This window comes from Sciurus vulgaris (assembly GCF_902686455.1).
Source record: "Sciurus vulgaris genome assembly, chromosome: 7".
Classification (NCBI taxonomy): Eukaryota; Metazoa; Chordata; class Mammalia; order Rodentia; family Sciuridae; genus Sciurus; species Sciurus vulgaris.
In genome coordinates, this window is record NC_136467.1 from 62,516,774 (window position 1) to 62,543,415 (window position 26,642).

At 32.6% G+C, this 26,642-nt stretch overlaps 1 protein-coding gene across 1 annotated transcript in view; it reads right to left on the minus strand.

Moving 5' to 3' along the window:
- The window catches only part of GRIK2 (glutamate ionotropic receptor kainate type subunit 2), a 677,480-nt gene that overhangs the window by 243,019 nt on the left and 407,819 nt on the right, over positions 1–26,642 (minus strand). The window contains exon 10 of the mRNA XM_079148658.1: positions 15,107–15,220. Coding sequence (XP_079004784.1) covers positions 15,107–15,220 — 114 coding nt within the window. The remainder of the gene's footprint in view (positions 1–15,106; positions 15,221–26,642) is intronic.

Below are 26,642 nucleotides of genomic sequence, written 5' to 3' on the forward strand. Positions count from 1 at the left end.
AATATCGTAAAAACTAAATTCCTTCACTAGACCTACAAAGGCCTCCTGCCTTGCTGTTGCCTGCTTGCTCACACCTATCGATCACCTCTCCCCTACATCTTCTGTGCTCCATGAGTAATGGACTACTTACAATTATTCATATACTCTGAACTCCTGTATTCATCTGTGCCTTCAAACATATTTTCCCCACTGACTACAATGCTTCCTATTCCTTCTTTACCTTATAGACTGGTAGTCCTAAAGCAAATGTTTCTCAAGCATTGGTGGAATGTAAGTACTACCTGGCTCTACCAACTCCCTACCAAAGTAGTTCTGAGGTTATATGTAAGACAAAAACTCAAAACGGTAAAAGTAATACTAACAGAGTCTTGGTAAAACCTGCAAGCATATTATCCAGATATGTAGAAAATATCATCCATATAATCGAATTGATAGTTGGTAGGCAATGTTATAAAATCATGGGATGGGGGCATGGACGTGGCACCAAAAAGAATTTCATTCTACTCAGGATATAAAGCATGTTGTGGACTAGTCTAGAGAAATAAATTGTGCAAGCAGAGTGAAGAGAGTTGGTGATGAATTCTGATTTAAAAAGAAGAAAGGACTATTGGAATGGAAAAATGTAGGTCCAAAATTCCATCTGTTTTCTTGTTGGGATATGGTTGGTGCCACTGTCCACTGTAATAGTGTGAGACCCTGGGCAAAGCAGGGCACTCAGATCAGTTTACACACATGGCTGGAAGCTGTGACTGTTTTTTAATTCTTAAGTATAGGCAGCATTATATGACAATTTATAAGGGAATGTATGGGAGAAAATATTCTTTTCTCACCTATATCATCAGATTCATGGATGAAACCTCTATAGTAAGAGTCAGATTAGCAAAAGAAAAACATACACATTTATTACATATAAGTTTTATAGAATCACATAAACTTAAGTAATTTTTTTCTTTGCTTAGGTTTGATGAAATGTAGACAATTATGGAAAAATGATTGGAGGACAAAGGGTATGATCTATTGGTAACTAGTGGAGAATGTAACAATGATTGTTCGGATTCTTCTCTGTGAGCCATTACTTCAGAGATAAGAATGTTCCTTTTCTGAGGGTGCAGGGAGGGCACCTCATGAATAAAAACCATATGACCCTGCTTCTGGGGAGTACAGAAGGTCAGGAAGTAACCTTCCTAAATTTTCTTAAACACCAACATGCCATATGTTGGATAGTGTGTCCTGAACCCCCTCAAGACCTTTCTTGATCATTTTAAAAAAACTGATGCAGACCAATTAAGGCCACAGGAATCCAAGAAGTCTTGGGGCTTTTGAGGAAGTTTTAAAACAAATTTGTTCTCCTGGTCAAATGTCCTTGTTCAGTACCAAACAGAAAACTGGATTGATTTCAGTCCATTTATGGGGAACTACTCATTCTCTCTTGCCTTGATCCTGGCTGAAGGAGAAATTGGTTCTAACTGGCTGTGGATTCATAGAGATTAAGTATCATGCTAAAATTCACAAATCTAAATTAATGTTTGAAAATAACCCAAATTGTTTTCTCTTCTCTTTTTTCCATTTTTGTTGAGGTATAATTGACAAATAAAAACTGTATAAGGTATACAAAGTGATGTTTTTAATACATGTTAGTATTATGAAATGGCCATGATAATCAAACTAATTTACATCCATCATTTCATATACTTACATTTTTGTTTGTGTGGTGAGAACACTTAAGATATAATCTCTTATCAAATGTCAATATGTAATACATTATTATCAACTATGTCATCATGTTGTACATTAGGTCTCCAGAACTTATCACGTAACTGAAAACTTTAACCCTTTGACAACATTTTCCATTGCTCCTATCTTCTGAAACTTGGTAAGCACCCTTCTTTTTGTTTTTATGAGTTTGACTTTTTAGTATTCTCTTATATGTGAGATCATGTAGTATTTGTCTTTCTGTGTCTGGCTTATTTCGCTTAGCACAATACTCTTCAGATTCACCCATGCTTTACCTTTTTGACTGCAAACAGATATATTTGCATCACTCAGACAACAAACTTCAGAATTCCTTTCAGAAACTTAGTGACACAAGTAATAGATATATAGATATATTATTTGTGCTGCATAGATGGAAGGGCTAGATCCTCCCACCCCCAGCAAACACTACAAAGTATACTTCACCTGTTGGTCCTCACATACATAGAGTTCATATTGCTCTTAATAGTGCCTTACTGCATATTTGAAAGAAAATTTTAGTGAAGCTTCTAACATCCAGACAAAACAGAGAAAATAGAACAAAATTAAGGAAAAAAACAAAATAAAGAATAGATGAAAACTGTATAAAAGAGTTATTGTGAATCAATACTGTTTAATAAACTTGTAAAAAAGTTCTTGGAAATTAGTTATATAACAAACATAAAGCAAATGATGGGTTAGAAGACACAGTTGAGGAAGTCCTATAACAGAATAAAAAACAAAAGAACTTGAAAATTCATGATATAAGCAGAGGGTCATTAAAATTATTCAGGGAGATTTCAACAATACTAATGCCAGGTTTCATCAATTAAATTAGAATATCTGAGTGTGGGACCTGGGCAACACTGTTTAAAACAAACAGAAAACAAACTAACAAAAGCAAATGTTTATGTCGTTCTGGAAGTTTAACAACCAGTTAACAGATATCCAGTGAGAGACAGTGAGAAATGGTGGAAAAGAAATCATCAAATTAAATATTAAGGAAGCATCTCAGATTTCATAAGATGTGAAATTCCCAAGTATGATGAATAAAGAGACATCTGGGCATGGTGGCCCACACCTGTAGTCTCACTGGCTCTGAAGGCTGAGGCAGGAGGATTGGGAGTTCAAAGCCAACCTCAGAAATTTAGTGAGGCACTTAGCAACTCAGTGGGAGACCCTGTCTCTAAATAAAATACAAAAAAAAAAAAAAAAAAAAGAACTGGGCATGTGCCTCAGTGGTTGAGCATCCCTGAGTTCAAACTCTAGTACCAAAAAAAAAAAAAAAAGAATAAAGAGACAATGTTGGAACTGTCCATAGGAAAGAATAATATAGGATATAAGAAACATACATACAGATTTCAGAAAGCAGAATGACATCTTAACAACTATAACAATAGGAGATGCAATGGAGTAGTTTCCAAAGAATTAAACTTACAGAGGGCAAGGATTTTAGAAATATGAGATCTAAAATTTTTATCCTCCTGTAATTTTTCTCAGGATGCTCTTACTGCCTGGATTGTAATAAAATGAGAGGATAATTCAGAAAAATTGGAAACATAAGATTTGGAAAGAGTTAGGAATAAATCTCAGTGATAGAATGCATGTCTAAAATATGTAAGCCTTGGGTGTCATCTCTGGTTATTATGGTTTGGATGTGAGATGTCCCCCAAAAGCTCATGTGTGAGACAAAGAAGGTTTAGAGAGAAATGATCAGATTATATAGTCTTAATCCAATCAGCAAATTAATCCTCTGATGGGGATTAACTGAGAGCTAACTGAAGGCAGGTAGGGGGTGGCTGGAGGAAGTGGGTTCCTGGGGGCATGGCCTTGGGTATAACTTTTGTAATTAGCAGAGTGGAGTCTCTCTCTGCTTCTGATCATCATGTGAGCTGCTTGCCTCCACCACACTCTTCCACCAAGATGTTCAGCCCCATCTCAAGTCCAGAGGAATGGAGTTGGTTGTCAATGGACTGAGAACTCTGAAACTGTGACCCCTCAAACAAACATTTCCTCCTCTACAATTGTGCTGGTCAGGTCTTTCAGTCAATGCAGTAAAAAAATACTGGCTAAAACTCTAGTGCTTTTACAAAGAAAAAGAGTGCACCAGGAAATGCAGGAAATGGGCCTCCAGTACAGGAGACAGGCAAAGAGAATTCCTAGCATTTTGGTGAAGCACCTGAGTTCAGAAGAAAGCAAGGCCAGGTTGCAGCAGCAGAACATGTGGTTTTCAAAGATATAGAAGGAATTCATGGGTAATTTGGCATTTCTTCCTATACCAAGAGGAGTTGTTTAAAGTTCAATAAAAGCATTTGAATTTGAATTAATATTTTCATAGGAAACTGACAAATCCTACAATAAAAAAAATAAAAATCCTACAATCATTTTGTTACCATTGTATTTCAAGTTTTATCTCTTTCCAGTTGGTTTTAAGTGTGTGATCTTGAGAGAATGAGCCTCCACGCTTATTTGGAGGTAGAGGGTTAGGGCACTGCATTTTTTTCCTACTCTGTTGTCCTTTCTTCTAGTTTCTCCAGGTCTCAGACCACCTCTCAATTTTGCTTTTCCTTTGCTACCTACCCTCTGTGCTGGGAGGATATCCAGGATTGCTGCCTAACTTGCTCTCACCATCTTGAGTCTCACACCTTTTTATTTGAGTTTATTATTAAATAATTAAAATAAATGGAACAATTAAATCAGAACTCTTTTCTACTAGTTTTTTTGATGAAATTTATAATAAAATTGTTGTAAACTAAAACCTCTCTTCTGTGTTGTACAATGCTATAACTTATTTCTACTTGGATATGGACAGACTTTATCCAACTTTATTCTATTGATGCTTGTTTTTTTACCCTTCCTGGTCACTAGTGGCCACTACTCTATACTCCTTGACTTAATTTATTTATTTATCATTTATTTATTTAGGTAAGGGATTGAACCAGGGATGCTTAAATACTGAGCAAAATCCCTACCCTTTTTTATTTTGAGAAAGGTTATCCTTAAGTTGCTTAGGGCCTTGCTAAATTGCTGAGGCTGACCTTGAACATGTGATCCTCCTGCCTTAGCCGCCTGAGCCACTGGGATTACGGGAGTGTTCCATCTTGCCCACCTCTCCATGAATATAAGAGCAATATCTTTACTTTTAGATATGAGTGAGAAAGAAATGAGTCTTTTAGTAAAATAACAATAATAAAATATTTAGTGAAACAATTTAAGAAAAAAAGAGATTTTTTTAAACCCACAGAATTTTATACCAGAAATGGACTCAATACACAGAAATTATAAAATTTATACAGTGATATTATTTGAATATCTATTGTAATAAGTTTGATTTCCTTGTTACACATCAATGCACAATTAAAATTGACTCAGAAACATACAATAAAATGATAATCATAAAACAAATCTATAAAATTTTTAAAGATATTTTTCCAAACCCCCCAAACAAAACCCTAAATACTGTGGCTTTTTTTTTTTTAAGCCAAATATAAACAAATGACCTCATGATATATAGGCTACATTTGTGTATAGGAAATGTTTTGAAACCAGTGTCCCTTTTATTGAATGAAAATAACCTTGATATGAAAAACTAAAAATAAAAAATTGGCTAAATTTAATAAGACTATGGAGCAATCATTACTCAATATTCCTAAATCCAATAAAGCAAACAAAATGTATCAGTTCAATATTTTCAGCTAGAATGAATACTAGTATTTGGAAAACCTGTAATAAAAGATCTTATTAATCATAAATCTACTGGCATAATTCATTATAAAGTACTATTAAAATAAGTAAAACAGGTTCAGGGAGTAAAGTTCATTCAGTTACCATACATTTTATTTAGTGTGTGTGCTGAAATTGTAGTATACAAGTTTCTTTTAACTTTCGCTTATAATAGTACTATACTTTAAAACTGTTTTGTGTTGTTTTTCTTGAATCTTTGTGAAAATTGTATTGAAAAGTCAAAAGCAGATCTTTTACTTATCAATAAGGATACCTACAATTATGAACATCTGTAAAATACTTTGATTATATTTATGGATAATCCTAAGTATGTCCACTATAAAACCAATATTGGAGTTTATAAAAAGAAGCACTAGTATTGAAGAATGGATTAAAGAGGGAAAATAGAGTGCAGGTTAAAACAGAAAACTAGGCTGTACCAAAGGAAAATTTCATTTTTTCAACTTCTGTTTTTCTTTATATCTGACTTTAGAACATCTTAAATGGCTTTTCTTAGTAATTGGTCCAGCCCTCACCTCCAACTTGACAGCAGGCATAGGGTGCCAGGCCATCTGCCAAACAAGGAGACACATCATGGTCACATACTTGCAAGCACAATTCCAGAATCAATATTCCCATGTGGTAACTTCTCAAGATTTTCATTTTGTTTGCTCAAAAGATAATTTTTATTATAGTTGTCCTAAACTGCTTCAAAAATATTATCTAAGAAAATTTCATGATAAATTTTATTATAATGGTGAGAAACAACAAGGATTTTAAGGCTATTCTCAGTCATTTTTTGATTAAGAACATGACAAATTATGAATATCATAATTGGAAAATAATTAAGAAAATAATTTTATATTTATCAGTATTAGGAAACAAAATATTCAAGTGGTAATATAGTTGATCATGTTTTATAAATTCTTTCAAAGGAAATGCAGAACTAAAGACTGTTACATTATAGATAAATTATTCATTTATAAGACATTTATTTGTATTACTTGAAAATGTTGCTTTTAAACCTAATGAGATTTAATGAGTCCAGTATTATCAACATTTGTAAAGATGGATGATAATGTAGATTTTATAATTTTTTTATTAAATTCATTGTTTGGTGTATTTTAATTATTCATTATAGCAGGAAGATTCATATGCTGCATTCATACATGCATATAACACAATTTGATCAGTCTTACTCCCTTTCTGATTTTATGACTTCTTACACTATCCAGGGTCACAGGCTTTTCCATGCTTACAATTTCAATTCATTTCTTTTAATAAACACCACCACTGGTCTAAATCATATTTGAGTCATTCTAAAATAGTCCTTACTGTGACCTTTTTTGCTAAACTAAATTAAGGAGTTTCTTAAATATATGTAGTAAAGCTTTGGTCTCAAAAAGAGAAAGGGATTGCATTTAAGGGATTGTATTTAAGGGAACCAGTTGATAATAAGTTTACTAGTATTCTCATTGCATCTCAATGATTCATCATATTTTAAGTGCTCCAGGAAAACAAACACAGAAACTAAAATATACATATATACCCAGAATAAATTTCCAGTGTGTAGTCATGAGAAATGGCCAATGAGGAGAAGCCATGTATAAGTACAAATGATCACAACAGTTGATGGTTATTCTTTATTAATGGAACACTATTATTTCTTTTTTGGTATTTTTTGACCTCTGTCATTCCAACAAATAATGTGCTTTTACTACTGTAGAGCTAAGTGCAGGCCTGGAATTGTTTGAATCCTGGCCTTTGAATTTGCTTTTATTCACCAGGACTCCTAAAATTTGAATTCTGCCATCCCTAATTAGCATTCACATCAGAAACCCATGGTGCACTACAGGTTATCACAATGGGAAGTGAGAATACCAGGAGGAACAAGTGAAAAGGCCTCCCAGCCACCATCAGGACAGCTTAATGTTTTCAAGAAAAAGCAATACTAAGGAATACTGATTTATGAGACTCAAAAACTACTGATGAAGAGTCTCCGCATGGGCTCATGTACTGTTTTCTTGCCTGAAGAACAAACCCCAGAGTAATATCTCAAGATATTACTACTAAAAAGGCAATTTACATGGACAGTCTGAGCAGAAAATGAGTAACTATCATAATCTGGGGGTTGTTTTAAACAACTTAATCATATGACAGGTCGGTACAGCAACATTTTACTTCAATAAGATTTTCATAAACTATATTTATTATTTACTTTTTAAATATCATTTCCTACAAAATGCAAGTATATTTTGTGGCAAACTAGAAAAATTCTTTTCTATTTTTTGCAAGTCCAGTAAGCAAAGGCATTCTTTCTTGTAAATGATTCTGCAACATACCTAAAAATCTTTCAGTAAACCCTGTAGCATAATTATATTCTTGTTGTCTCAAACTGTGCTCACTTCCTTCTAAAAGAATAACTTTCAGAGAATGTGAATAATGTGTTTAAAAAAATCTAAGTCTTTGTTGCCTGTAACTATCATTCTAGGAAAAGTTTCTGTTTTTACTTTACAACTGTAGAAAATCTGTTGGGATTTGGGAAGGTGGGAAGAATATCTTTCTCCCTGAAAAGCAATATTTATTCACTGGAAATTGCCCAGAATTCTATAGAAATAATGATTGTGCAATGCAGTTGAACTCAACTTTCAAGAGACTAGGACAAGAGTTTTTCTAGTTTTGCTGTTCACTGATATTTCAGGAAGAGTGCTTACTGATGTCAGAGGAATAAAGATTTAAAAGAGGATTTGGCATAGCGATTAACATTCATGATTGTGTAAAGAAAAATTTGTCATGTTTTAGCAAAAATTGGTGTGCTATTAAACTTCTCCACTTGACTGCATAATCAGGTTAGATGGAAGATCTTGGTTGTTACTTTGTTTCTGCTGATATTTGTATTTTAACTATTGATTTTTCATTAGCTTAATTCAAAAGTAAAGGAGAACAATGAGAGAAAAGCAAAGCTCGAATCAATCAAAGGTGCCATTTCACTGCTGTTCCAGTAAAAGGTTTGATGGGAAAGGAGACTGCACCTATTAGCTAATCTCTAAACTGTATTTCATCTCTGAATCTAATTTACTATCCCCTCACATGAAAAAATCAAGATTTGACAGCACAAATTTTATTGCCAACAACTACATTCAGAGCTGACTAAGCAGAGCTCATTGTCCCTTTTCCAACATCCCCACCACACTTGGCAATGCTAACACCCCAGCCTCTGGGCCTTTAACCCTTAGGCCCTCAACCAAATTTTTCATAGTTTTTGATCCCATTTATCCCATCCCCCAAACTCCTCATTCCTGGTTTTTCAATGTTTCCTCTCTTTTTTCCCCGAAGTACAATGCCTTTCAATGGACTCCACCAATAAACCCCACTCAGTATTACCCTTAAACAAACCATATTCATAAAATTATTGATGGTAGTAGAAAAAAGCGAAGTGTAAAGGAAGCAAGCTGTGAGTTTTGATATGTAATTAAGTATAATTTTTAAAATCCTATCTCTTAATTTTTAAAACCCTATAAGTGAACAGCACCTCAGATTTTACTATATACACACAAATACACCTTGGTTTCCTAACCTTTCTTTGTTAATTCTATTTTAAATTTGCTACTGTGATGAAGATTTTTTAAATGTTTTCATTTTATTCATGATAATATCAAAACTCACAGCTTGCTTTCTCTACTCTTCCCGTTTTTCTATAGTTCTACCAATAGTTTTTATAATTTATGTAGCTGAGAAAATAAAAAATAAAATAAAATGAGCTAAGAGTAAGAATGAAAGGAAGAAATGTGGTGCTAGCATAATCTGTGAAAGAGAGTTAAAAATGCTGTGAGGGAGGGTCTGGTTGCCTTTGAACAACGGCTTGCAAATGTAGTTTGAGAAGACTTTCAGTTTGGACAAGCCCCTCTAAAGTCAGAAGTTAATATGTAAGCAGTACTTAAATATGCATATCCACTGTGTCTTTCTTAAATTATTTTGATCTCATTGTTTCCATAATACATGTTTCAAACTGCTTAGGAATGGTGTAGACATTACTGAGAATGAAAATCTTTTTTCTTTGTGAAGCTGCAGTGTCTGGGTTTCTGAGCCCCAATAGGATGCTACTCTCTAAGAACTAAACGCTTGAAAGTCCTTCAATGACAATGGGAAGAGAAGAATCAGAGAAAAACTCATTGTGGTGGCAGATTTGAAGCCTAGAAATCTGCTTTTGTTGATATTATGGTAGAAGCTGCAGAACCATTTAGGGGATGATTTGGTCACTTCTTTCTTTTGTACTGTGAACTCTTCTATTGTCCTTGGGAGTTTGTTCCTAGATAAGCCTCTGTGTCAGTGACTGTGACCAAAAAAAAAAAATCTTTACAAGCCTATAAAAGAAAACTAGATGCTGTGATCCACAACCCTCCACAGAGTGTTGGGGAAAAAAAACAGACAGACTCACTTGCAGGTGCAGGCACATTTGTTAAATTCATTGAGCAACTGGGAAGAAAGAACCTCCTTGAGAATAAATGCATCCTGAAAAGTCAAATGCATAATTCCAATGCATAGTTATTTGTGTACTCCAGTGCTGCGAGCTATGAAAGGAAAGACATGCACAGTGGCATTTAAATGCTAGTAATCTTTTGATGGACAAAAATCAATTATTATACAGAAGCAGCACAGTGGAAAGCACTCAACATATTTAGATAGGACTGAAAAAAATCTATTGAAAACCAAGAACTCTGAGGGAAAACAGATATTCTCTACATGAACTTTAGTAAGTATTCAGTCATCTAATACTTCTCCAAGCTAGTGGATCTACACAGAAACAGGATCCAGTCATAAAGTAAAACTACTGCATGTCATTCTTTCAAAGCTCTCTCTACCTTGCTCAGAATTAGAATTTTTGTTATTTTTGGCAATTAGAAACTCATGTTTCAAGAAACTCTGAACAATAAAATGTTTCTTGATTGAAGAAATGGTTGTAAGGTTGATAATTTTAGTTTCATTAAAAATACTAAATACAAGAAACAAAAGGAATTTTAACCACAGTTGAACTGAAATTCAAAGACCGAAAAGGCAAAGCAGAGAAATTAAACATTAAGGAGAGAGCATGAGTAGACCTGAGTTTTAGGTGTAGAATTGTACAGAAAGATCCATAAATCTCCAAATCAAAACTTTAAAAAATTAAACATTTAAAAAAATACTTGGTACTTGCTAAAATGAAACCCCTCCATAATGTAACTATGTGCTGTAGCCAGTGTGTTGGGTCTAGGTGGTGTTGTTGAAGTGGAGCAAAACTATTTGTAAACAATCTCAATTCTTCTTTAAGTTATCTCATTGATTCAAATTAATTACAAAATATAGTGGTTTTCATTGTTGCATAGTTGTGAATGCATGTAACACAATGTGATCAATTTCACTCCCAGTACCTTCCCTTGTTCATCCCTCCTTCTTCCCTTTGTTCTTCTTCCTCTAACCTAATGAACAACTCCAATTTTTAATCCCAATTCTAAAGAGATAAAAATGACATAAACTCCAATACTATTTTATTTGCCTAGGACAATCCAAGATTATGATTTTAAAAAGTTGGAAGAAAAGAAATGCTAATTAGGCAAGCACAGAAACTAGAAATCCCACACATCCAAACAAGAGTAGGCTAAATGGTAGCCTCTGTAAAGTAAAATGTCTAGATATTTAGGGGTACACCCAGAAGCACATCACAGTGCTCTAGCGTATGTGGGACTTCTTGATGAGATACATTGCTTTAAGTGAAGAATTCTCAATCAAGATACTATTCTGTTTCTAAACTGTAGGTGTTAGACATTTCCATAGTGAACCAAGAGAAATTTCATTCAGTACCAGTAGCTCGAGGTGCCTAACCAGATTGGAGAACACCCCACTACTTTACTTTCCAGCTGTGTGAGCATGAGTAGATTACTTAGAAAATCTAGACATTGGCTTTCTTACCAGTATAGTGATATGAATAATGATATTTACCTCAATGAGGTTATTATAAAGATTAAATGAATGCATGGATAGCCCTCTTAACTATGTCTAACACACAGCAGACTTGCAATAAATGTTTGCTATTACTATTGGTAATGAACCCTATTCAGATATTCATACTGGATGAAACTGAGAAGCAGACCAATGCACTGGCACTGGTCATCATGTTCTTTCAATTTTGCAAATTTCCCAAGACCTTTCCTGCATTAGACAGTCAGCATATGCTATTCTTGCTGCCTAGCACTCTCCTTTTCCTTTATTTCCCTTTGCTAATTCTTTTCCAAACATTGGATCTCTACTGCCTATTCTTCTGCTAGGAGTTCTAACTTTTCACTCTTGATCCACTGTGTAACTATCATCCTGTAAACCAAGCCATCTCATCATGTATTTTTCTCCTGAATCTTAATCACAGCTCTGTGAGTGTGTGTGTGTGTGTGTGTGTGTGTGTGTGTGTTTGTAATTATCCATATGAATCCTTGCCATTATCCAGGTTCCACAAGGCAAAATAATATCTATTTTGTTCATAAGACAAAGCTTTTATCACAATCCCTGAGATATTATCATCATTCAATATATTTTTGTTCAGTAAAAGAATTGGGGATTAAATGAAATGAATGAATGGATGAATACAGTTCATGACAAATAGAGCTGATCATGATTGGTTCACAGATAACCTGAATTCCAGAACATCTTACAGGTTTTTAAAGACACTTTATAAAAATGTTAAATAAGAATCATAGTTGAACTTCTCTTTGTGTCTTCTTTACATGATAGGAACTTTGGGAGAAGTGTCATTAAGCATGATAGCCACATTTTCCTCTAAGATTTACTAAAAAGAACAGGACAAAATAACTATAACATTAATTAAATGATCATAACCTCTACATAAAATATAAATGAGATACTAATCAATCACATCATGTATAATGTTTATGTAAATAAGGAAAGCAATCCCTTCAAGTTTATTCTTTTTCTTGACTTTGGACACTTAAAAGCGCATTCAGAAAAATAACTTTTTCAACTAAGAAATTTGAAAATAGTGACTTCTTTTATACATATACCTACTTAAATATTGTAAGTATAGTACATATTCGATGGTTTCCCTAACATTAAACTATAAAGAGTAATAATCTAAGCAGTAGTTCTCAACCATACTTGCAGATTACCTGTGAAATCTTAAAAAATGAAGATATCTGAGGCCTAAAGTCTAGAAATATTATTTCAAACAGTATAAAGTATGTAGCAGTACTTTTCCTAAAGTTTTATGCCTGCCCCCATATAAATCTAAAACACTACTTGTTTACAGATAGATGTAAAATTGCTTATGATTGAGAAAAATATCTGAATACTTTTTATAAAACAATTCTGAATAATTAAGCAAGATTCAGAAACTACATGGGTAATATTAATCACCTGCTTTGTTTGAACTAGAAAATTATAATAACCTGCACACTTGAAAAATAGTTAATATAGTCACTTAAAGGTTTTTTATTTCCTTTACTTTTTCATTCATTTAATTTAATTTGATAAATATTTACTGAGTAATTGTGATAATTAAGATACTTTTCTCTGAAATGGAGAAATCAAAAAAGTATGAAATTTGATTAATGACCCTTGTATAGCTTACATGTCAAATGGAATCTCAGACTTGCAAAAATTTTCTAGAATAAAAATGCATGGTAAGTGCCCCAGTGGACTATTACGACAGGTAAAACACACCCTACACCCCTCTGCTACATAGTTAGCTAAAGAAGAGATCAAAGAGTTTCATGGCATGGATCTCATTTGAAATTAATTTGGGAGGATGAAGACCATTTACACAATAGAAATAAAGAAGAGCCAAGCAAATATTTGGAGGCATAAAATAAATGATATATTTGGGAATTTGGTTGTTTCAGGGAGAATAGTGAAAGAAGAATAGAGACTATTAAGGGCTATAGATGGTTCTCTGCACAACATTCCTTATTCTGCCTGTGAAGGCACATGTGGCATAAAAACAGAAGACACAGTCAAATTCTATGTCTCTAAGGATTTTTTAATGATGTTTGGGAAAAATAATGCACACAAGAAATAGTTAAATAGCTAAATATTAATTCTAAATCATATACACTACTGCCAAATACTAGAACATCTCAGAAATGGAGAAGAACATATAGCGGAGAAAGAAAATTGCCTACATAATCACAGTAGAAGGCCAACAGGTTGTCCCACCTCAATTAAACACTGACCTCCTATAAGAACAAAGAAGACACAAGGTGGGAGAAGAAAGACCATAGAAAGTCTTGAACATTAAAGATAGAATTTGGGGTTTTTAATGGTTCATATGGATTCTCTAAAAATTTGTATAATCATGTAAGCAAAGAAATGACAGAAGTAATTTTTTACACAGAGGTTGGGGATGCACTGGAAAAATTAAGTCATTAAGCCAAAGGGTTAGATTTATGATTACTGAAAAGGTCCAAGCAGGAGGTAATGAAATCAAGAATGTACTGGTTGATGGACAAGAAATAAGATGTTCTATTGCCTTGTGAGAATATTTTGACTAAAGAGCAGAGCTGGGTTGGTGGCTACAATGATTATCTTTGAAAAGAAAGGGAGGTCTCAAATTAAGTTAAAGAGGGCCTTGGAATTTTGTATGTGATACATAGGAAGCAAGTATTCTGAGGTTCTTAGCAACAGAGCTATTTGAAAATATCATGACTTTTATCACTGTCATTTCAGGATTACTAGCTTTGCTTCATTATGAAAGCCTTTAATGAAACCTATTCTATTTTGATTTGTCTACAGCTTTGACATCCTTTTTTGTTACTAAAAGGACAATAATATGGATTTTTCCTGGCTTGATTCACCATTGTAAATCAAATTTAGAAATTATATAAATGCTATATGTTTGTAGCAGGTTGCTCCAGACACTAACCTCATATTCTTCTCACTACCTGGGGAAACAAATACACTGACTAAATAATAGAAGAGTTCTTTGTTTATCCTAAAAGTAAAATTCCCTTTTACGAATGGCATAAGTGACCATTACTATGTGAGCTCATTAAAATATACAATTATAACAGAAGTAAAATTATCTAGGTGATCAGTATTCATTTAATTAAGCTGGTGGTGAAAATATTTCTGGTTTAAAAAAGTATTTGCCATTTGATTTCATTAGAGAGATTAGTAAAGTAGAGTGATTCTCCAGGCTGAAAACAATGAAATCGAAAGCAAGGTTAAGGAATAATTATAATGAGAAAAACACTGAAAAATAAATGCTATGTCCCTTGAAATAAATTCACAGGAAATAAGCAGCAATAAAGTTTATGTTTTGCTCCTCATTTAATTATATTTATACTTCTGTGTGTCTGTATTTTTCAAATCTTAACATTGATAATTCTTCAATAATAATTTATTTTGTAAAAATTTAGATTCCTAGTAATACATGAAGTTGTATTATAAATCAGTATAAACATCCCAATATTAATGTAATTTACATCATTGAAGATTAACCAAATAACATTGTGACTAAATTAACATTGACTTGTATATTACACAATAATTAATAAATAACTATAAAATAGGTTGCATTAGGTTCATTAATATTCCAGTTATAAAGTTCCTTTCTCTCCACTTCCATATGTATATACATTTATCTACAAATAATGGAAAAACAAATACTTACCAAAATTGTGGTAACAATCAAAGAACGATTAGATAAGGAATCTGTGATGTTAGCTGGTTTTCCCTTTTGACTTTCTGTCATATTCAGGCCACTGGCTGGATCCCAAGTTCCAATCTATAAAATAGCATATGTACTTTGTAAATTGTCCATCAGGCACCTGAGAGAGAGAACTGCAGAGAATGTTAAGACTGCTAACACTTATTATTCACCTCTGCTGCATTATCTCCTGTCGTTAAAGTAAAGCAGCTTGTTTTAAGCATGATTCACTGCTCTGTGAAGTGTGTCCAGTGATGTGTGACATTAAAGAACAAAATGATCCACTGCACCACTATAGTCAGTGTGGGAGCTTAATTTTCTATTCAAACTTTCATTCACCAAGATAAACCACATTTGATGATACCTTGATAGCTGGCTAAAACACATGAATAGGGTATATCTTTTAGTATAAAGGATCTATCTCATCCTCTCTTTATAAAGATAGCATGCCATATTATAGGGACAATACTAAAAGGCAGAGTAAAACCTAAAGATCCAGGATAAATTAATAGGTAAAGGCAGGCTTAAGGAAGGAATTGACTAGTATTTTCCATTACCCCCAGTAGGGCAAAGCCATAATCAGAATTATCTTTGGAGCTTTTAAAAACATACCTATGCAGTTTTTAAAATACTCTCAGAAAAGGAGATTATAGCAGTCTCATATATAAAACTCTTATCAATACTTAATCCTATATTCTATTTAATATGCTTTTTAATTGAACTAATATTTTCTTATAGAATAGGTGATATACTCATTTTCTTCTTTCCTTCTTTCTTTTCCTTCCTTGTGTGTATGTATAATGCTGGGGATCAAACCAAGCTCTACCACTGAGCTACATTCCCAACCTTTATATTTTTTTCTTTTTATTTTGAGAAAGATTCTCTCTAAGCAGTCAAGACTGATCTCAAATTTGTAATCCTTCTACTTCATGATCCCAAGTAGCTGGGATTACATGTGTGCACCACCTCGCCCAACCATGTATACTATGTGTACAGGCATTTCATACTCACTGAACCAGCATATAAGATGCACACACAATCCTTTGGGAAGAAACATAAGTAGAGACTATCACAGAATGCACAGATTGTGGGTCTATTGGCACACACACTGTTGCCCTATCCTATAACAACAAACATCATTAAAGGAGAACAGGGACAAAGGAAGATATTAAATAAGTAGTTTTTTTTTTTTTTTAATTTTATCATTCCATTTATGTTAAATGTTTACATTAGACAAATCTATTGTGACAAAAATTAAGATTGCTGGTTCCCATGGGTTCTGAGAAGGAAAGAATAGAAAGTATCTTCTTAATATGTAAAGAATTTCTTTGTGGGTTGGTGGAAATGTTTGGAACTAGACAGGGTTGGTGGTTCCACATCATGACTGTATTAAATGCCACCAGTTTGTTCACCTTTAAACTGTTAGTTTTGTCAGGCATGGTGGCACATGCCTATAATCCCAGCTACTCAGGAATCTAAGATAGGAGTATCTCAAGTTCAAGGCCAATCTGGGCAATTTTAGTGAGAACCTGTCTGAAAATAACATAAAAAGTGTTGGGAATGTATCTTAGAGGTAGAGCACCCCAGGTTCATCCACCAGTACCACCAACAAAAAGTTTAATTATTTTATATTGTATGGTTCTCACTTCAGATTTTTAAATTTGATCAATCAATATGTATAAAACAGTGGGTGTCACCTTGAATACCATAAAGAAGACTGACATAAATTCTTTGACCCTGCTCTAAAGTGGCATTGCTACTCAGTTCACTCACAAGTCAGTATGCATTTGTTACTGACAAACTCAGCTGTGTCTGACCCACAACCTCTACAGAAACCAATCCCGGGAACTATAGACTTCTGCATCAAATAGTCCAAACCAGTCAGACAATGACAGCAACTTTCCTTTTTCCTTGGCTTCCAACTCAAACTAACCAAAGAAAGTCAAATACACACCCATAACCAGTCATATAGGATGCATTGCTGGTTGATAGCCACCTCCAGTGTCCTGTGCCTACAGCCTCCAGGCAATGGTGCCCCTCAAGGTTATGCTTTGTTTACTTCACAGCTTTCTCTCTCCCTAGCTGTCCTGACTTCCACCCAATGCAAGTAGCTAACTCCTTTGCTCTGGCAAACATTATTTTGTAGTGGCAATTGAATCCAGGGGTCCTTTACCATTGATCTACATTCCTAGCACTTTCTGTTTGTTTTTTTTGTTTTGTATTTGATCAGTTTTGACATGTTTTGACATGTATGTAACTAATACAATCAATATAAAAGGCATTCCTTTACTTTTTTTTTAAATTTGAAATGATGTGAACTGTGTTTCCTGCAAGATTTATTACATTAGAAATCTATCACCTTAAGATACATAAAACCCCACTCCCACATGTCAACTTCTTCAAAATTAAATGGCACATTTATAAATATCTCACAGGTCAAGGAAGAAAGCACACACACACACAAAAAAAGTGCTTTGAACTAAGTGATAATAAAAGCTTAAAATATCAGAATCCCCGGGATGAAACTGTACTCAGATGAGCATTTATAACTTAAAGTACTTGTATTAGGAAGAAACTAGATTAACAATCGAATTATTTTCAAATTAGGTGGTAAGAAGGAAAAACTAAGAGTAGGAGCTGAAATATATGAAATAGAGAAGAAATAATTCAGCTAAAAGTTGATAAAAATCAAACAAGTCTAAGAAAAAAATCAACAACACAAAAATTAATATCAATGGAAAGAGCCATCAAAATAACCCTACAGATGCTAAAAATATATTAAGGTAATATTACAATTGCATGCCAATATATGTGATAGCTTGCATAACATGGTCTATATTAGAGAAGGATCCATTTGCTGCTGAGAAGAAAGTGTATTCAGTCATTGATGGATGAAATATTCTATATATGTCTGTAAAGTCTAAATTATCAATTACATTTTTTAGTTATAAAGCTTCTTTATGAAATCTGTAGTTCTTTTTCCTCACCTGTAAAACCTGGGAGTTAGCAATAATGAAATTTGCCTTCCATACTACCCTAACCAACTACAAAACTTCTTTTCTTCAAAGGAAAGAAAACTATTCATTTACCTTTACAATAGACCTTTTATATATAAATTAAATTATTTTAATATGATATTGATTTAGCAGGTATTATTTATTCCAGTCTACCTAAATATGCAAAGTTCTTATTAACATAAACATCCATATAAATATTAAGATTCTTTATTTTTATTATATTTCATCATATCCACCTTTTTGGATCTCTTTTCCATTTGAGTGACTTTCTCAGTCTACTATTGAGATATCTGCTTTCCCTTAATAGAAGCATAAAAGTAGAAATATCAATAATTTCTGTTAATTGAAAGAAGGTTAGACATGTCATGTCATTCTAATAGGTGTATGTAAGTGCAAACTACTATATTTTTCAAGAATGAATTTAACTATATAAGGGAGTCAAAGTCTTTTTAATGATATCTTAAAAATTCTCTTGCATATTTTCTCATATTGAGTTAACAGTCTTCTTGCTTTTAGACATTGTGCATTTCTGATATTTGCATGAAACAGAAAGCATACAATAAATTGTTGTGAACTATAGCCACCATGCACAACACTAGAACATATTTTCTCTATCTAACCCTAACAGTATTTCTTTTCAAGGATCCTGCTGGAGACCTGGGTGGGAATAGATGGAGAGTTGCAAAATTAGATAACTATTAACCTGCTGAAGGGTTTCAAGTTCCAAATCATTAAAGGCACTCTGTTGGCTAAATAAGACACATCCACAGATGGCATTTTGCAGTGACTGCTGCTTTTCTATCCCTGGTTGATAATTAATACCTACCACTCATTCCTTCCCTTGGATTTTATTTTTTTCCTTTATTCATGATTGACTAAATAACTAGGTTATTCAGCTGTACAATTCTACCAGCCAAAGCACTGGCAAACATCATTTGTCCACTGTCATCTACCTAACTACACCTTCAAGCATGATCAATATGTTTTCAATGTTGAAAGCCACTAATACAAAGTATTTTGTTTCACTTAGTGACACCCTACATGATTACTTTTATAAAAAATAACTTAGCTTGCTAAATAATTTAGTTCACTCATCACCATACTTGTCTAGTTTCGTTCATTGTCAGTTCTCCTTTTAGTACTATTTGTATGGAGGAGTTGAAGCTCAAAAGCCTGTCATATGAATCCATAATTTCCTATAATCACAGTGAACACCTTATGTATATCTTAAGTTTCTTGGAATAGTACTAAGAAGTTTCAGAAATTTCAGTGACTTTAAGATATTAAATCAAACAGAATTTTGTGTATTCCTTTAGTTGGATTCCTAATAATACCCAGTATGTTTTGAATTAAATAGCCAGCCACCCAACCAGTATTTTTGATTTTTCTTAAAAGTTCAATGACAAAAAATGTGCACAAATTCAATAATTTGTTTCTTCATTTTCCTATATTCAGAAATACTATTTTATTACTTGACTTACTCAGAATTTTTTTTTTTTTTTTTTAAGATACTGCATATAGGTTCCAGAGCCTTGTGTATCCTAGGCAGACACTTCACCACTGAGCTATATCCCCAGCCCTTGATCAATTCTTTTAAGTCCCTTTTTAACTTTTCAGTTTTGAAATGAGTTTAATATATCTATGTACTGCTGACCTCAGATAATTTGTTTGTATATGGTGACTCTGCATCTTGTTCTGCATAACACTGCAGGTTTACAAATTTCTTACTAATATAATTGTTAGTAACACACTCTTGTACCAATAGAAATGTCATAGTTCAAATAATAAATTATAAGATCACCCCAATTATAATAATCAAATTAGATACAAAATATGAATGTTCTCTCAATGTATAAAAAAAACTAAAATTATGGTTTGTTTCATTTTTATTTTATGTTCTGACTCACAATTATTTTCTTCTTGTCATAAAAGAGTGTATGTTTATAGTCCTTAAATTATGAAGTACATAAATGATATAAAAAGAAATTAATTTAAAGTGTGTTACCCGGAGTTAATCATAGCTAATGCCCTAGTGCGCTTTCTTCCAACCTTTTTTCTTTCCATGCATGTTCCGTCAATGGTTTCCATAATAACCTAGCAGTTAATGGTCTCCTTTCTGCAAGAGTATCAGACTGACTCCTGGGTACAACTGTAGCCACCCATGTGCTGTCAGGTGACTTATCTGTTCTTCAATTTTCTCATTTACTGATGGGGAAATGGGGAAATCATTAATCTCATACAGGTTTTGTGAGTACTACATTTTTAATGTCAACATATTTATCCAAAAGAACTAAAATCAACCTACTATAATGATACAGGAACATCAGTGTTTATAGCAGTGCAACTCACAATAGCCACGTTATGAAACCAGTCCAGGTGTCTGTCAACAGATGAATGGATAAAGATAAATGGTAGTATACAATGGAATTTTACTCAGCCATAAGGAAGAATAAATTTATGGTATTTGCATGTAAATGGATGGAACTGAAGAACATGATGCTAAGTGAAATCAGCCAGACTCAGAAAGTCAAGGGTTAAATGTTTTCTTTCATATACAGAAGGTAGACCAAAATAAGGAACAAAATGGTGGGTGTGGGAGGGGGCAAGCCCATGAAAATAGAAGAGAGATTAGTGGAGCAGAGGAAGGGAATTGATTGGGAGGGAGGAGGGACTAGAAAAGAGAGGAACAGTGGAATGAAACTGACAAATTTATGCTGTGTACACATATGAATATACCACAGTGAATTTTATCTTTGTGTATATCTATAAAGCACTAATTTTTTTTTAAAAAAGCAAATAGAAGGAAGACCAGTGGAGTTGAGGAAGGGAAACAGGGGGAGGAATGAAGGGGGGTAAAAGGGAAATAATGGGGATAAAAGTAGAATGAATTACATTCCATGCATGTGTGATTATGTAAATATAAACCCCAATATTATATATAACTATATAACTATGATGTAGTAATAAAAACATTAAACGTCAACATAGTATGTTTATATGTATACTATAAAGATTATGATAATTATTAAATAAATCCTGTTTGTACTCTATTCTGAGCATTTTCTCCTGGCATTAAAAATTAATCAAATGGCCTAATTTTAATGACTACACATAATGAAATTCATATGAACATATCATGCTTTAACTATCATTGTCACATGAAGGACTTTTGTAAACATTTTTGTTTATAAATAACTGCTCACATATTCTATTATTTTAAAAACAAATTTATATAATTAGAATTATTGGGCATAAGTTATAAGAGTTGTCAAGACTGCTAGTACATATTGCCAAATAGCTTTTCAACAATTATGCTGTACTTGTTATCTTCTCCCTTATATTTCATGATAATTCCTATAAAACGACTGTCTTTCTAACAATTCATCACTTATTTATAATAATTGACTTCATAATTGGATGATGTTCTAGAAGTTCATTACAGTTATGTTGTTATCTCTAGGTAGTGTTTTTATTTATTTCGTTTTTTATCCCAATAAATTCTACTCACCTAAATTTCTAGTTATCTATTATTATTCATGGTTGCCTTGCTTCCTATATTTGTGAACTTGCATTTACTGATCAATTACTGTCTACATTTTCACTTTCAACATATTTTTTCATTGTATGGGCTTTCTTATAGTTATTCGTTGATGGGTATTTTTATGTCTGGACTTTCTCCCCCTCATAAATCCTGTATTTAGCCTTGCTCCTTTCATATTGTTTAGCCTTTACTATTTCTTTTCTAATTCTGGGGTTGGGGTAGATAGTAACTCTGTGATACTTTAGGATACTATACTGTTAAGTCTATGAATTGGGTATTTTACTTTTGTGTAAACATTTACTATCACATTCTAAAACCAGTATTGAGCTCTAAAAATTAAAATAACTTCTCTATAAAAATTTCCTCTTTGATCCATTTTGCTATGATACTTACTGATTCAGTTTTAGTTAATTTAATCACTGTTGAGAGCGCTGCTTATCTGTTTGCTTATTTTGGTTTGTATATTATGGATGAACTCTGAGAAAAAATTAGTGATTTTTGATATAATTTTAAAGTTGATACTCAACACTATCTTGCTTAATGTCTTTTATGTCAAAATTCTAGTCATCCTTTTGTACTTCTCATTTCTTTTTCTTTATATAAGACTATTTATGTAAGCAACTCAACATACATTTATCTGTTTGCAGATCAGAAGATTTTTTGACCTTCTTACATTAAGAAAACATAAAGACATAGTCTGTATTACACTTCATTTCTCAGAGCTCATCTTATTATTTTTTCCTAATAATTAATGTTGCTAAAATCACTAAACTGAAAGCACCTTAGTATTTGTTTTTGGTGTTGTTGGCAGATATTCTTTTGAAATCTGCTAGTGTTCTCTTTTTTTATATACATATATGTATGTGTTTCACTTGTTAATATATGTATATATAGATACATGTTATACACATGTGCATCATGAACATGTAAACATTTTTTGCAAAATATTCTCTGCAAATAAAATATCCTGACTTTGTTTAATATGTATAGAGACATAATTTCTTATCTTATTGAGCAGAATGATACTTTTCTCTATTTTCTAAAGACAGATTTTACCAAACTTAGTTTTCCTGAAGTATTTGTTATCTCTTGATTAGATATTAGACTTGATATAAAATGCTTTTCCCTCTTTGATTACCTTGCAGATGTATCCTAATCACTCCTTCAAAATGTTCATGAAGGACATCCTTTGTGTGGCAATTGATGGCCTACTGGACTTCCATAAACAATGACATTACAGTAAGTATTATTTCATTACAGTAAGTATCACATTACCTTTTTACAAGTTTCTTATCTCCTGCTAGTTAAAACTTTACTATGGGTAGAGGCTGTAACCTACTCATCTTTTGTCTCAATGCTTTTGAATACAGGGCATCCTAGGGACTTTGTGTGACAGCTATGAATACATTGATTATATGGAGAAATAAATCTGTTATTTCACATATCTCAGAAATGCCATTTACATGTTTTGAATTAAAATTGCAATTCATTTTTATTTATCTTATCTTACTATGTTAGATGTATGTTAGTACATTAAGGGAAGGAAGCATGTCACAAATTCTTAATAAAAATTCAATAAATATTTATTGAATTTATTATTATTTAATTTACTAAATGAGTAGAATATGTAAGTGAATTGTTACATGTTGAAAACTTTTAGGTTTTTTAGGTTGACTTTCCAATTTCCAATTTCATTCATTCATGTGGTAAATATTGAACATATATTACATGTCTATTATTTCATATTTACATAATTTGTTTTCCATGTTTTGTTCTTCCTATTTCTCTACATGTATTTTTCCCCCATGTTTTGTTCAAACTCCATCTCATTTGTGTGTGTGTGTGTGTGTGTGTGTGTGTGTGTATTACTGAGGATTGAACCCTGGGGCACTCAACCACAGGGCTATACCCTTAACCCTTTTAGTTTTTATTTTGAGACCAGTTATCTCTTAAGTTCTTGAGGCTGACTTTGACTTGCAATTCTCTTGCCTCAATCTCCTGAGTAGCTGGGATACAGGCATGCAACACTATACCAAGCTAAAGAGTTCTAACTCAATATCTTATATAATGTTTTCAACTATTATACCACATACCTTTACCATGTGTTTGCAATTTTTCTGTTATATTTTATGTATATTTGAATATATTATAGGTAGTCTATTTAAATAATTTATGTTTTTTTGTTTCTCAGATATAAAATTTTGTTAATTGTTTTGCTTGGTTTCTTTGTTTTACTTTTTCTGGGTAAAAGAAGCATTCATTTACACAATTATTTTTAAATTGTTCATTTATCATAGTAATTAATCATGTATTTATTCTTGTGTTGACATTTTTTCTCAGTATAAACTTCATTTCTTAAATCACATTTATTTTTAAAGAATATTTTTGTTTTTACACAAACTACAAAATTGTTTACCTCATCTGAAATTAGCATCTCTCATGTCTTCTAAAGATACATGTCACCTTGGTTTTTATAGGCAGAATCAGCAAGGCATGTTTCTTATTCTCTGTGGAATTTTTAGCAGTAATCTGTTTGACAAGAATACCAGAAACTTTCTCAAGTAGGAGTAAAATAAACATTCCCAGCTAGGCTTGAAAAATATTAGTTCAAAAGGAAGCCAAGCTTATTTGAAGTTAACAACTAATTTAAATTAAATTCTCCTCTAGAAGAGTAATTGGCACAATGTAATCATCAAAATTCTCTTTACACAGTCTTATTGACATTTACCAACAAAATATCTATTGGATGTTGGTAGATGGGGAAAAAAATCAATAGTGTTTTCATTATAAAAGAGAGTAGGACTGAGCCTGCAGTTCAGTGGGGAGCACTGGCTTAGTATGTCCGAGACCCTGGGTTCAATCTTCAGCAACACACAAACACACACATACACACACAGTGTAAAAGAGAAAAGGGAAACATTTTTTTAGATTAGGAAGGCCCATGTGATCATGAGAAACCACATTATAGATGTTTCAAAACAAAGTAAATTCTCTATCATAGAATAAGTTTGCTTAAAAAGTATCTTCCCAGAAATTAGTTTGCCAACCACATGAAATATAGTTTTTCATGTAGTATTTCAACTGTTCCTCTTAGAAGAAAGGGCATTCCTAATAGTACTGGCTGAGAGTATTGGAAAAAGGAAACTAAGGAAGGAATATATGTTAAGTGGTGATTTATATTTGGAAGATGAATATTCCTTTCAATTGATTGAATATATACTGGTGGGTTACTCATTAAGTAACCCATTTCTATTAAGTATAACCATTCTTTCTGGATAATCTGCAAACCAGATTTCTCAAGCCAATATGGAACTTCACATGGATATGGATTTTTTTTTTTTCAACACAGTAGTTTTCTTGTTAGGTGTTGACGAAAATTAGAGCTGTTCTCTTTTTCCTCACTTCTTCAAATGTTGAATATTTAAATAAGAACTAGAGATAGTTATTTGCATTACTCTTCAATAATCCTTGATATCAAAGTTTAATAGTTGTATTGGGCTATTTGTTTAGATGAGAGCCCTTAAGTCTCGTGCCTGATTTATCAGAGACAAACGAGAAATACTGCATAGCAAGGCCTATGTGCTGCCTGCTAGTGAAAATTCAAAAAACAGTGCAATTGTCTTGGAACTGGGCTGCCTTTGTATATAAATTAATTGTCCATAAGGACAGTGTAAGTAACACTTTAGTTATCAGTTTCCTGATACCCAGCAGTCTTCACAGGGTTTGAGGCTTCACCATTTGAGAAATACAGTGCTAGCATTAGGGAAAAATAAATAAATATATATTATATATTATATATTATATACATTTATATATTACTATATATAAGTAATAATCTCCTGGAATGGGATGTCTAATATAAATGTATATTTTTCACATTTAGAATTTTTATTTGTGTTTAGGGCAAGTCCCATATAAACAGAATTAAGAAGTTAAGAGAGCAGTGGTGGTTTTAATTTTTTTAAATAAATTTAAACCAGTGAATTAAATGTTCTCAAAAATGACAATGTGATAACACTCAATTAAGGATCATTTTCCAAATATAAAATGTAATTCATATTTTATTATATTTGAAGTCAAATCAATGCATTACAATTATGGCTAGTATGCATATTGTAATTCAAATTCAGTAACTGAAAACCAAAAGCCAATATGTGGTATTCTTTGACAGGCCAAAATTAAAAATTTTTAGGGGCAAAAATAGGAATTTTTTTGCCCTCAAAGAATGCAATCCTATTGGTTACTAAACACAAACATCATCCAAAAATAAATGTCTTGATTATTTTACCATCTTGAAGTTTTTAAATGATCAAGCAAAATAATAACTACAAACACACTGATGTAAGAAAATGTTAGTATAGTTCTGAAACAGAGCATATGATAAATTCTGTTAGACAAATTAAATGCTTAACATTTCCATAGAAATACATTATACTGGAATGAAGACCAAGAAGTATTTTTGCTTTTTAAAAAGCAAAAACCACATTTCTGACTAGTTTAAAGATTACTAGTTGACATCACCATTAATATTGCTTTCCTATGGGAAAGCAGAAAACTCTCAGTTTCTGGGAAAGTTGAGGGTTACTGTTTCCATGGGGATCAGGACATATGAATCAAATGCCATTGGGAGAGGAGGATAAAAACTGCTGTGCATCTGGTGTCTAAAGATCTATTATAAAAAATACCTTTCACCTATCTTAGGTGCATTTTCAAATTTAGATTAATTTTGAAGTCTGTAATTCCATTCAGACATCTTTTTCATAGGGAGTTAATCAGTACAGAAGTCTACAGGGAAGAGAAAGTTCAATAGTAAATATTTCCATAGAAATTACTGCTTTTTCATACAAAAAGAATTCTTCAAAAAACCCTTTGAAACTGTTCCAGTTCTGGAACATATATGCCTGTAAACTCTGGCAGGCAGAATTTTATAATTAATTATTAT